General features: G+C 39.5%; 1 protein-coding gene across 2 annotated transcripts in view; it reads left to right on the top strand.

Annotated features, from left to right (window-relative positions):
- The window catches only part of SLC35A5 (solute carrier family 35 member A5), a 36,933-nt gene extending 24,241 nt beyond the window's left edge, over window positions 1-12,692 (top strand). For both annotated transcript variants that reach the window (XM_089665160.1, XM_089665161.1), the window contains 3 exons: window positions 2,432-2,499; window positions 7,497-8,244; window positions 11,129-12,692. In XM_089665160.1, coding sequence (XP_089521286.1) covers window positions 2,432-2,499; window positions 7,497-8,244; window positions 11,129-11,197 — 885 coding nt within the window. In that variant the 3' untranslated portion in view covers window positions 11,198-12,692. The remainder of the gene's footprint in view (window positions 1-2,431; window positions 2,500-7,496; window positions 8,245-11,128) is intronic.
- Window positions 12,693-13,141: the final 449 nt, after the last annotated feature.

A 13,141-nucleotide genomic window follows, 5' to 3' on the forward strand; every position in this document is an offset into this window, starting at 1 on the left:
TTAAACCCCATTGAAAATGACTTGAAGACTGTAGTCCACAAACGTTCTCCATCAAATTTAACTGAACCTGAGCAGTTCTGCAAAGAAAATGCGCACATATTGCAAAGTCTAGATGTGCAAAGTTAGTAGAGACGTATCCCAACAAACTAAAGGCTGTAATTAAAGAAAAAGGTGGTTCAACAAAATACAGACACCAGGGGGTTATAAGTTGCACAAAAAATACAGCAGAACAAAAAAAAACAGTGTCTGGCTTCATTGCAAAGCAACAAAATTGATTATTTTAAAGGGGGTGATTCTTTTCTATACCAACTGTATTTATTAAGTAGCTAATGATTATTTCACAGTTCATTTGCCTTCAGATGGTAGATTTTTCTTCATAATTATAAAAAGCCCATTTACCCTGTGTACATTGACTGACTTCCTGGTAGAGGGTGGCTATGTTTGTTCTCTATGGTCCCACTGTGCCATTAAGTAGTAGATGTGTGTAGTACTACCCCCTTAGGGGTACTCACCCTAGATCCTAGATGATCTCCTCTTCACCTAGAAATCTGAAGACTTTCTTCCTGAGCAGGGGATCTGTTCCTTTAAATAAGGTGCACAGTCACTAGCAGAGGGCTAATCTGATTTCCCACCAGAGTTCTCCTTCCTTTATCCGCCCAGGGGGCGCAGCTGTATTCACTCAGAGCCTCTCCTGTACCGTTTGTGGTATGGCTGCTGCTACCAGGCATATCAGCTGGGCTCCTCCTTCCCTGCCATACAGTCGGTCCTCGTTCAGGGGGTGAGGGGTCAGTGAGTCCCAAGTTTTTCTCCTTTCTAGCCCCAGGCTAGGCAGGCCCCATCCCACTAGGCCTCCTTGCAGCCTTCTTCCTCCTGCCTCACATCTTCCTGTTCCACGCTCCTCTCCCACCACCACACACTTCTGCTACTGACCAGGCTCCTACACCTTTAAGGGAGTCCCAGACTCTTGCCATGCCTCCTGTTGGGTATTGGCTGATTTCCCTCAAGAGTGGAACCAACCACTCTTCTGATCCACACACTGCCTCCAAGGCCCTCCACCGAAAGCCTTAGAGCAGGGGGAAATTCCAGAGGGGCTGGCCTGGAGGATCTCAGTCCTGACCAGAATCTGACCCCTCTGGCTAGCTCGCCTGAGCTGCTAACCAGCTCCTCACTAACCATTAGGGTCTGACTCCCCTTAGCTAAACTAGGAGGGTGCTACATGTGTATTGATTATTTTTGAAGAATAAGGATAATTATTTTTAATTCTACACAAATAGGTTTTTCTAAGATGGAAGTAAGCAAGTCAACAATCTCATGCCAAACCCATCTTTCTACAGAAAAGCAGATATGCTAGTTGTGCTTTGTATCATGCAACATTATTTCACAAACTAGCCTTAAACAGCATTGGCACATACAAACAGATCTGAGGAATAATCTTAATATTTAAAGTGTATATAAACCCAACATTTTATTTTCCTGTCATGTGCCTGCTGTACCATGTACTTGTATGAAAGTGTATCCTGCTTTCTTTGTATGGCTCCCTTTGTGTGAAATCCCTGGTGTTCCTGCCAGTTCCTCTGTGCTAGAAACTCCATGCTGACTTCCCCCCTGCACAACCTTTCACTTGGAAATCGGTGTGCTGCTGTTTTTCCTCCTCTAGCTCCTATGCATCTGAGAACAGAGGGAATGTGATCACTTAAAGTGATACTAAACCAACAACCGTAAAATCAGTTTGTATATGTAGTAAAGCATGCTTGTTATACTCACTGTGGAACCTAGGGGGTTATTACTCTGTGTTGTGTATATATAAGAGATATTGTGTGAAGTCACTGTGCACATGCTCAGTTTGGTGTGTATTGTTAGGTTTTGTTTTTTTTTGGGAGAGTGCATGTGATCAGCACAGAGCGAATCAGCACTATTCAGACAGGGGTCAGGGGTCCTGCAGAATGTAAACTCCTTCTACAAGCATTAACATGTACGTGGCTGGACACTGATAGAAGTCACAAGGCTGCTCTAACTGTTGATGAGAAAAGGTATTTAGCAGTTTATATTTACAAAAATAATTACACTTCCATGTTCTGCATACTGTGGGAGACCAGATATAGTGAATGCAGGGTCCTGGGTTTAGTAACACTTTAAAAAAAGGTGAAAAAAAGGTATTTATGGTTTTTTATGTGTACACAAATGTTTTGCCTTTCATTTCTATTTTAAACTGAATGGGTTGTTTTACACGGTGAGGGTTTTCTATTCACTTCAAAGGTGAAATGAATAGCAGAAAACCAAAAGCATCCTCCAAGTAGTTTCCATGTCTTTACTGGCATTCATTCCTCCCATTTGGTCTCTAGTGTTTGTACAGATGGTTTACAATAATTGTACTTGCATGCATGCTTTATTTTAAATAATTTTTCTTTTCTCTTTTACTTTTTGCAATTAGGCCATGGCTGTATTGTTATCCAATTTTGTCATTATTACAACTGCATTTTTCTTCAGGATCATACTTAAGTAAGTGCAGTTTTATCTGATATTATAATGAACCATTCAATTAAATTAATTACTGTGTGCTATCTGTGATTGAGAAGAAAAGGCTGTTTGGCTCAGTGTAACTGTTTCATATTCTTAGCAAGCAGTGAATGAACTTTCATACAAGCCCTTGCCGACTTCCTATAGCTGGGAGGCACTTTGAAATGATTCATTCTCAATGTTCAAGGTGGCCAAAATTGACAGATTTACTTCGAAGGATATTTATGCCGAAATATATGTATTGCTGTCTTCTCCATCTAAAAATGCTAATTTCCTGGTTCTATATGGTTAAATGAAAGCTTAAAGAAGAACTCTGGGATAGGCAAAAAAAAATCACCCCTTACTACATCCTCCTACACAAAACACTAAACAGTTAACACATATGTGAAATTCCTTACTGTTGAAGAGAAAAGTGTAACTGAATTTTTAGGAATTCTCCACTGTAATTCAAAAGAGAACAGCATCTGCTCTGCACAGGAGGATGTGTAACAGGAGGGATTACATCATATTCTCTCCTCTCAGGAAACTACACTTCCCATCAACCTTTGGGAATTGCAGGGAATGTGGACGGGTACACTAGGCCTGTACATGTTGTATGTGTACTCGCTCACTTCAACATAAATCACGCCCCCTCATTCTCCAGCCACACTGCTCAGCACCACACACCAGGACAGATGACAATCTTATAAATGTAAAGCATGCATGTGTAAAATGTTTAGTTCAATCTATTTAGTCTATTATAATCTTCCTCTAGGTTTGCTGTGGCTGCTGTCCTCACATGTCATCTCTCCCCCTCCAGACACAACAGCAAATAAACTAATTGTCCAAAGACTATAGCCATGCTACAAGAGATAACTTGAAACGTGTCCCATGGGGGTCACAGATAAGAGCACATTTAAAGTACAGCAAGTAAGGTGTTGAACCTCTTGCAATGTATTTATGGCTGTTCCTGTGCCAGGGTCAGAAATTGAAGGGAAGCCTCCTTCCTTTGGGGTCACAGAACCCAGAAGTGAGGGAGAGCTCCCTCCGGTGGGGGTCACAGAAACGGGATGTACAGGATATTAGGGGAAGTCTCCCTTCAGTAGTGTTCCAGAAATAGGAATTCTCCCTCCAGTGGTTTCACGGGGACAGGAAGTGTGGGGAAGTCCCCCTCAAGTGGGGCTCACAGAAACCGGAAGTGAGGGGAAGTCTCCCTCCGGTTGGGTCACAGACAGGAAGTGAGGGGAAGTCTCCTGACAGGGTCACAGGGACAGTGAATGAGGGTAAGTCTTTGTCCAGTGGGGGTCACAGAAACAGGAATTGTTGGGAAGACTCCTTCCATTAGTATCACAGAAACATGAAATCTCCCTCCATTGGTGTCACAGGAAGTGAGGGGAAAACTCCTTCCATTAGTGTCATAGAAACTGGAAGTCTTCCTCCAGTGTTGTTACAGGGACAGGAAGTGAGGGGAAGTTTCTCTCCAGTGAGGTCACAAAAGCAGGAATGGTTGGGAAGACTCATTCCATTGGTGTCACAGAAACAGGAAGTCTCCCTCTAGTGGTGTCACAGGGATAGGAAGTGAGGGGAAGTCCCCCTCCTGTGGGGTCACCGCAACAGGCACTATTACATTAGAGGCAAAGGCAGATCAGCATGCAGCCGGCAATGACCACACCTGGGACATCAGACCAGCACAGCCAGATGAAACCGTTCTACATGCAGCAGATGGTGAGGCCTGCGAGAGCCATTCAGTGTGTAAAAACTAGGGGGTAGCATAACTGCTTGCAGGGAGAAAGCCAGCTGTCAAAGCTGAGCGGCAGAGGCATAACTAAAACCTTCAGGGCCCTGGTGCAAGAAACCATGAAAGGCCACCCGATCCTGGCTGTGTCCCTTCTCTCTGATCCCAGGACGCTTTACTCCCATTGCGCAGTTCTTTATTATGGTCCCACAGCCGATCCCTTTCACATGTTCTGCAGTGGGCCCCTTTCCTGTCTTGGGGTCTCCCCACAGTGCTGGAAAGCTAGGGTCCGGTTGCAAATGCAACCCTTGTGACCCGGGTAGTTCCACCACTGGTGTCAATAGGATTGTTTTGCTGGTCAGTAGAGCAGTGGATGGTGTCAACATAGCAAGTTGACTTTGTCAGTAATGCATTGGATGTGGTCAGCAGGGCAGTGGGCGGGGTTATTAGGTTTTAATTTTCATTTTGTTTATTATTTTTTATCATTTGATTTGTTTTTTTTTTTACAATTTTATGTTTATTATTTTATACAATTTTTTAGGAACCCTGCTGGGGGATTGATAGGAGGGAGGGTGGGGCAGTGTAGCAGGTGGTGAATTGGGGTTGGGGGGGGCAGTGTGACAGGTGGGGGGGGGGCAGTGTGACAGTAGGACACCTGGCTGAAGGCGGAGGGGCGGAGCTAGGGGGTGGAGCTGGCAGTCCCAGCATCGGATGGCTGCCAGAAACACAAGGCAGACTGGACAAGAGGGGCAGCATATAGTGCAACCGATGCTCTGCATTCTCATCCCTGCCGCTGCTGAATGCCTGCTTAATTAATACTTTTTTTTTTTCTAAAATTTCAAAATAAGCGAAGCGAAAAGTGGATTAGAATAGTTTTTAAACATGGTGATCCACATAAGGCGATCCTGCCAATCAGGGCAGTAGAATGCAAACTAGTAATTCTGTGCACATACATAAATAATAACCTAATATCACAGTGCCAATAAGTATTGATAGACAAGCATTAAAGAACAGGAGGCTTCTTGCTACACCAATCTGTCCACAGTTTCCCTTCCCTATCAAATGTTTTGTATCAACCAGCTCTAATAGAAAGAGATCTCTCATAAGAAAAATTTAATTTAACTAAGGTGATCACTTCTGGGAAGTTTGGGGCTTTGGACACCTTCCAGTGTCAGTGCCCACAGTTCAAAATGGGAAGGGTTTCTCCTCAATTTGTATGTTTGTTTAAAATTGCCAAGGCAGGGTTGGGTTGTAGTAGAACACAATTGATATTGGATAACAACCTAAAGATCGATCTCCAAAAGCTCGTAAAATTCTTACATGTTGTGTGTTTTTTTTTTTTTTTTTTTTTTTTTTAAATAAAATTAGATTCTTTTCAATCACTTTACCATCTAGGCATATAACACTAGTCACATCTATGTAGCTTTAATACTTTATTTGACATGAAGGCTGTTTCACAGAGATGTGGTGTGTTGACATGCATTGACCAAAAAAAGAAAATTCATGCGTGTTTATTGATCTGTTCATGTGCATAACACACCTTTTTATAAGGGCTTTTGACAGGACAGTGCACTTGCCAAAAAAATAAAAACTCAGAAAAGCAGAGACGCATAGCTGTGAAGCTAGCGTAAACGTTCCGAGTCTGTGAAAATCTGACTTCACTAGCTGCATGCTTGTTTCAGATCACTTAAAAAAAACAAAACAAAACATTGAATTCAGAGGAAACTTGGCAAAAGACATTTTTTTAAAAGTTCAGTATTTACAGTCACATCTTTCTTTCACTACAGGTGAAAGTATTTAATCATTTGGAATGATTAGCAGTTTTCCTTTGTGATTCATTCTCCGTGGAGCTGGCTTTTCATTGCACTTAAATCTGAATTTAGATTAGAGTTGATGATCTCTAGAGCAATGACTTTCCATGAAAAGAGGTTTCTATTGGTTGAGTGCCAGAAACAATGGGTGTCTCCCGCAAGATCCACATTCTGCTTTTTAGGACAGGTTATATTTCCTCTTCCTGTAAAACATTCTCTTATTTTGACTTTCTTGGAGCAACCAACTGGAAATACCACATATTTATCCGCCATTTAAACATGCTACCATCATACCTACTCAAAAGAATTTCTAAATATTGTTAAATGAATGCATTGCAGAATGTAGCTGATTCAAACTCAGATTGGATTTTTACACTTTTAATCTCATTTTTAGTTTCAAGTTATTTCAGTCTGATTCCTAGGTAACTGGTAATTTGAATTTTTTGACTTTTATATAGTGTTTGTAAAAAATGTAACTGTAATCCTAGCTTGCCATACCTAACCACAAGCTAGTTTACAAGTACGCGGCTGACTGTAAAGTGCGGCAACCCATGGGGGTGGCAGGTATTTGGCAACCCATGGGGGTGGTAGTTCTACCTCTGCAGTTGAGGTTTTGTTAACTTCAATAAACTGGTGAAATCTGCTTGGGTGTTGTTCACAATTAAAGTGTAAGTAAAGGCGAAATATTTTTTTTTTTTCTAATTTTGCATAGTGTGAAGAGGGAATTAGAACAATTGTCAGGTTTTTATTGTTGTCTGTATCCCTGTTAACCACTTGCCCTCCTGAGGATTTACCCCCCCCCCCTTCCTGACAGGCCATTTTTCTTTTGCGTTACGGCGCTGTTATTTTAACTGTTGTTTGCGCGGTCATGCCACGCTGCACCCAAATGAAATTATGTCCTTTTTTTCCCCATGAATTGAGCTTTCTTTCATTGGTATTTGATCACCTGTGTGTTTTTTTTATTTTTTGCGCTATTAAAAAAAAAAATAGACTGACAATTTAAAGAAAAAAAACAATATTTTTGACTTTTTGCTATTAAACAAACAAGTCCAGTAAAAAAAATGTTAAAAATCAAATTTCGTAATAATTTTAGGCCAAAATGTATAGCATTTACAAATGACTATAAATACTAGAATTTTTTTTTTTTTTTTTCATTTTTACTAGTAATGGTGGCGATCAGCGACTTATAGCAGGACTAAAGGCAGAGATAAAATGTTATATTTGCAAAGATGTTTAGTGTCCCTGGCATTTTTAGTAAAAGAGTAATGTGCTTTAGAAATGAAGGTCTCATTTCAGTCTGCTAGACAATGCAAATGATAGCATTAGGTGGGTCTATACTGATCTGGAATTTGATTTAAACTGTTATTTCTCTGTAAATCATAAGCGTGATCTTGTTCTGAAAATATGAAATGCATTTTTAGATCCTTATGTGTTTGTCTTGTGTTCTCTTGTAGGCGTCAACTTTCATATGTACAATGGGCATCCCTGCTTATTCTCTTCCTATCTATTATGGGCCTAACATCCCAAAATGGTACCCACAAAGATGTATCTGTTCATGGAGTTCACCACATATTCCATTCAGCCCCATCCAACAGTTGCATTTACGTGTCAAAGACTGATGCAGGAAGCCAGGATTCCAGGACTTCTGTATTACAATCTGCACTGAAGAATATGCCTCTTGGATTCGGTCATTTTCTCATTTTAATTCAATGTGTTATATCAGCTCTAGCAAACATCTACAATGAGAAAATTTTGAAAGACGGGGACCAGATTTCTGAGAGCATTTTCATTCAAAATAGCAAACTTTACGTGTTTGGCGTGTTGTTCAATGGCCTCACGTTGTCTTTTCACAGCGAGCACTTTAGCAAAATAAAATCCTGTGGATTTTTCTATGGCCATAATGGATTTTCAATTGCTCTCATTTTTGCAACTGCATTTGTAGGATTGTCGGTGGCTTTTATATTGAAATTCCGAGACAATATGTTTCATGTCCTCACAGCACAAGTGACAACAGTTATAATTACGATTGTGTCGTTTTTTGTATTCAATTTCAAGCCCTCTCTGGAATTCTTTCTAGAAGCACCTGTGGTTCTCCTCTCTATATATATTTATAACGCCAGCAGAATTTCAGAATCCAAAGGACTTGCACAACGTGAAAAGCTAAAAATAGTAAATGGAGATGTTTGGGAGCGACCTGGCGGAGTAAGTACTTTTGATTGATTTTGGTATTCTTCTTTCCATTGTTCTTTTTATAAGGGTTTCAACAAAATATAAGCTTATAGACCATCTAACCTAAAATAGAAGTTTCACATAGTTACTGTACATAGTTGGGTTGAAGAAACAGACCCATGTCCATCTAGTTGAATCAAAAGAAAAAAAAAATAAAAACCTGCATTCTCAGAACCCTAGCATTTAGGACCAATCCACAAGAAGGCAAAAAATAAATCATCCCATTTGCTCCAGCAGGAAAATAATCTTTCCTGATCCTGTAGGGCAGCCATTCTCAACCAGGGTTCCATGGATTCCCAGGGTTCCACTAAAGGTTGCTAGGGTTCCTTTAGCTGTGATAGATTGGCCTCTCATTTGATGATGCCTGCATCGTTCTGGGACCATTGCCACATAGCACAGTTGGCCATCAATTCTCTTTTTAGCTATCTGTATGAATGGCATTCTGACTACTACTGTAAGGGTTGCATTCTTCCCACTGACCACCAGTTTAAGGAGAACTTTTTTCCCCACTGACCCCCCAAATGAATTGATTTTAACAGGCGTTTCCCAAAATCTAAAAATTAAAGTGTCCCTTGAGAAGGGGGGGGCGGGTGGGAGTTTGAGAAAAGCTGCCTTAAGGGAATCAGATTCTCCCTGCATCCCTGCTATTTCTTCTACATTCTCCATAATCCATGTTATTTCTTATAAATATTAATATCCAGTTGTATTTTGAAATACATCCAGCCTTTTTAAAGTTTCTAAACCCAGGACCCTGCATTCACTATATCTGGTCCAGCCAAACACAAGTTAAAGCTTGTAGGAGGAGATTTTATCCTCCTCTAGGAGGATGCAGAAACCCTGACCTCTGTCTGGAGAGTGCTGATTAGCCCTGTGATCACATGCAGTCTCCCAAGAAAAAAAAAAACAACCTCTGTAGCAATACACACCAACCTGAGCATGTGCAGAGTGACCCCACATGATATGTCTTATCAAGGGATAAGAGGGGGGACAATGAAAGAAGAGGAGGATCAGAGAAGTCAGGATCAAACAGTGTTTTTACAAAATGCAGAGGATTAACCCCTTAGGTTCCATGGAGAGTATAACAAGCATGTTTTACTGCATATACAGACTGATTTTACTGTTGTCGGTTTAGTAACACTTTAAGCAACTTACAGAGTTTGCTAGATCTAACTGTCCCTGTTTTTACTGCTGTTACTGTCAAGAAATCTTTCCATGTGTGGATGTTAAACCTCTTTTCCTCTAGGCATAATTTGTGTCCCCTTACCATTTGCAATGACCTTAAGGTGAACAACATAACCCTGTATTTATTATAAGTACCAATTATGCACATAATCAAGTTATGTGCATAACCCCCCCCCCCCCCCCCAGTTTGCTATTCTAAGGTGTGAATTACTTCAGGCAATCTTTGCTCGTAGCTGACATCCTCCCTGCCTCCTGTTGATTTAGTTGCCATTCCTGCATATTCCTGTTTGATCAAAGTTGCTGATTGACATTTCATGCTGTTATTAAAGTGGAACTGCACTGCATCTGAGCACCTCAAACCAAAAATGCTATTTATTTCATTGTTAATATTCAAAGCAAACTCCCCAAAGCATCCATATCTCTATGCTTTATTTCTCTGAGAAATAATTTTGAAAAACACACCCTGGCATATCTGGCAGTGGCCATCTTGAATAAGGGCAAATGAGTCATTTCGCATTTACTTATTGGAATCCATCTGCCCTTTGTTCAGTCATTGGCTGAGCTGAGAACCCTCCTTCCCCCTCCTGAACAGTGCTGGGATGTATGACATCATTTGCTTAGGCATGGAAACCAGGAAGTAACTGAAGGAACATAAAAAAAAAAAAGTTTAAAACAAGTAAATATGATATACTTTCCTATCCATTTACTAGTGATAGCAGCATAAGGATTATAAATAGTCCATGTTGATTGAGAGAGTGAAGTTTCGCTTTAAGCCTATAATCTACTAGAACGGCCAGATCCTTTTGACATTGACCATTAACACCCAGTTGTACTGCACCTCCAGCTTTGAATATTGGAGATGGAGGATCTTTTGGATCCAATGTGTGTTAGTGTGTCCTGGCTGAGGAGTAACATTGAGTGTAAGTGCAACATTGCTGTTTAGGTCTGTTATCAGGCTAGGAAGAGAATTGACAGATGCTGTGGCACCAAAGTTAGGTGGTATTGCTGGTTCTCCCTTGCTGAAGTGATCGACCCTCATATCCTGTTGTCGGGCTGTAAGGCAAAATATCCCTTGTGAGCGCACAAAGGGCAATAAAAACCAAACAAAAATGCCATTTCCCAATCTATCCAAGAGTGAACAATAATATTTTTGAATAGATTTAAAGTTCAACAATGGATTTTATCATTTGTTGTTTTATATAAATTAAGTAATTTCAATTTACTGGCCCATTAAAGTGGTAGTAAACCCTATCTGGTAAAAAAGCACTATGGTTTTTAATAACAGAAGAGACCCTAGAGGTCAGCTTGTCCGTGGGTAATGCATTCTTTGATGTGCAAGCGCAACTCACATCGCATTTAAGACCCACTCTGCATGCTGTGGATGCACATGTGTGGGAGTGATGCCACAGCAGCCTGGCCATTCAAGTGGTTGAAGATGTAGAACCTGGAACGGCCTTGACAGCCCAGCAGTGGACATCTCTGTCTGTAGGTAAGTCTCTCAAAATGTACTAGTATGCAGTGCATACTGGTACATTATGGCTTAAACCTGCAGGGGGGCACGTGTTTCTCCGTCTCATAATGAGACTTTACTACCGCTTTAAAGTCTGTCTTAATTCTTACCTTTTGTCAATTCCAAATAATCTTTCCTAATTTCAGTTTATTCTGTTTTCTGTAGGATGGCCAAGAACTTGAAAAACTAACCAAAACAAGCGATGACTCTGAGACTGATGAAGAAATCTTCTAATTAAAATGAACTGTCGCCCAAACAAGGCTTGCTCTTATATAGTGCAAAAAATACCAATATGGACAATTTTTTTTTTTTTTTTTACAAAACATTTTGCACAATGTGGGCCATATTTATTAGCATTGCTATTCTATGATATTCCTTATAATGGGTCTAAATGAACCCCCTACCCTAAATACCATAGCCTGTATTCTTTAACCAATTCTTGAACCCCCCCCCCCTTCCCCAGGAACCTCACTTTTTTGACTGTTTAGTAAAGGCCAAAATACCTAAAACCTTTTTTTTTTTGTTTGTGAATAGACCTACAAAAATGTATAAGCTGGCTATGGTTCTGAAATGTTTACATATATATATTTTTATGTCTTGGTAATTTTGCTCATTTTATATAAACCAAGTTGAAGTTGTGAATTTTTCATCTTTAGTATTATGGTGTGAAGTCTTACTGCATCCTACATGTTTTTGCTCCTAACCTTAATCTGTTTTTCTTTATATCAAACAAGTTGTCACTTTGGTTAAACTGAAGAATAGAGCCAAATGGAAGGGCTAGTGAAGACAGGTGTGGCTCTTTAATATAGAGGGCTTTTTGTAAGTAACTTTTTAATAACCCAGATGAAAATGTTTTTGGTTGTAATGGAGAATAGTAAAATGGTAAACGACAACTCCAGCCAAACTCAATATTATTATTATACAGGATTTATATAGCGCCAACAGTTTGTGCAGCGCTTTACAAAATGAAGGTAGACATTACAGTTGCAATACAATTTGATACAAGAGGAAATGGAGGGCCCTGCTCGTTACAGCTTACCAATATAATATAATATAATATAATACAATATCTTTGTTAAATCACTGATGAACTTCCTAGGCTCCAATGGTCAGATTTTCCCACAGCTGACTGGGTTTCCTCCACTTCCAACAAGACTATTTTACCCTCTTCTAGCCACATTTCCCAATTATAGGGCAACAGTAATAATTGGTTATATATTGCCTGCAGATAATTGAGAGTTCTTGTGATGTTTCCTCATACTTGTGTCCCTTAGAGCTGCAGCAAATGATGTTGCTTATACGTGGGATTAGTTTTGTGTGGAGTTGACTTTTAAGAATGGAATGGGCTTGATATGAAATAAAACTGCTACTGAAACGTTACAAAAAATGTTCAATATGAGTGCCTTAGTTTCCATTTTAAATAGTGTACCTACTGTGCAGGAAGTATTCCATTAAATTTAATTATAGTTTCATAGAATATAGTGAGTAAAAAACTGCTAGAACTGAAGAGTTTGTGCACTTTCTTGCTAAATCTTTTAGTGAACTGTGAATGTGGGAACAGGGAAAGAAAATGACCCTTTTGTAGTGACATTATTTTTTTTTTTTTTTGTATATTGTGTGGCATATCAGTATATGCAAGTGTACTGACAACAACTGAAACGAGTTTAATTTCAACTTTAAGTGTCACTGAGTTTTAATGTCAAACTACAAATACAAAGTTGTAAAAGAATTCAGACAATAGTTATGGATTTATTTTTCTGTGTAAATATATTTTATGTGATACACAATTAGAACATTTCCAGTTTGTATTTAGATAACAGACTTGTGCTTAAAAAAAAAAAACTCCATTAAGCACTCTATGTATCTAAAATAGACCTCAGTAAAAATAACTGAGTAGATCTAGCCAAGAAAAAGGGAGAGAGGCACCACATCCTAAAAATCAAGACATTCCAAAAAAAAGTTCAATGCATGGACTTTATAGGTGCCCCAAACAGCAACGCACAAAACATATCTAGTTAAAATAACAGGGAGAATACCTCCCAAATTGTACTTTATTTATACAAAAAAATTTAAAGGCAGTATATAAATGTATCCAAAATAAAATTTCTTGGCAGCAATTATCTCCAATATCTTATAATTTGATAGTATGTCACGATATTGTCAGGGCATTAACTCTTA

The sequence above is a fragment of the Staurois parvus genome, unplaced genomic scaffold, assembly GCF_062004578.1.
Source record: "Staurois parvus isolate SC_StPar_1 unplaced genomic scaffold, SC_StPar_1.0 ptg002140l, whole genome shotgun sequence".
Classification (NCBI taxonomy): Eukaryota; Metazoa; Chordata; class Amphibia; order Anura; family Ranidae; genus Staurois; species Staurois parvus.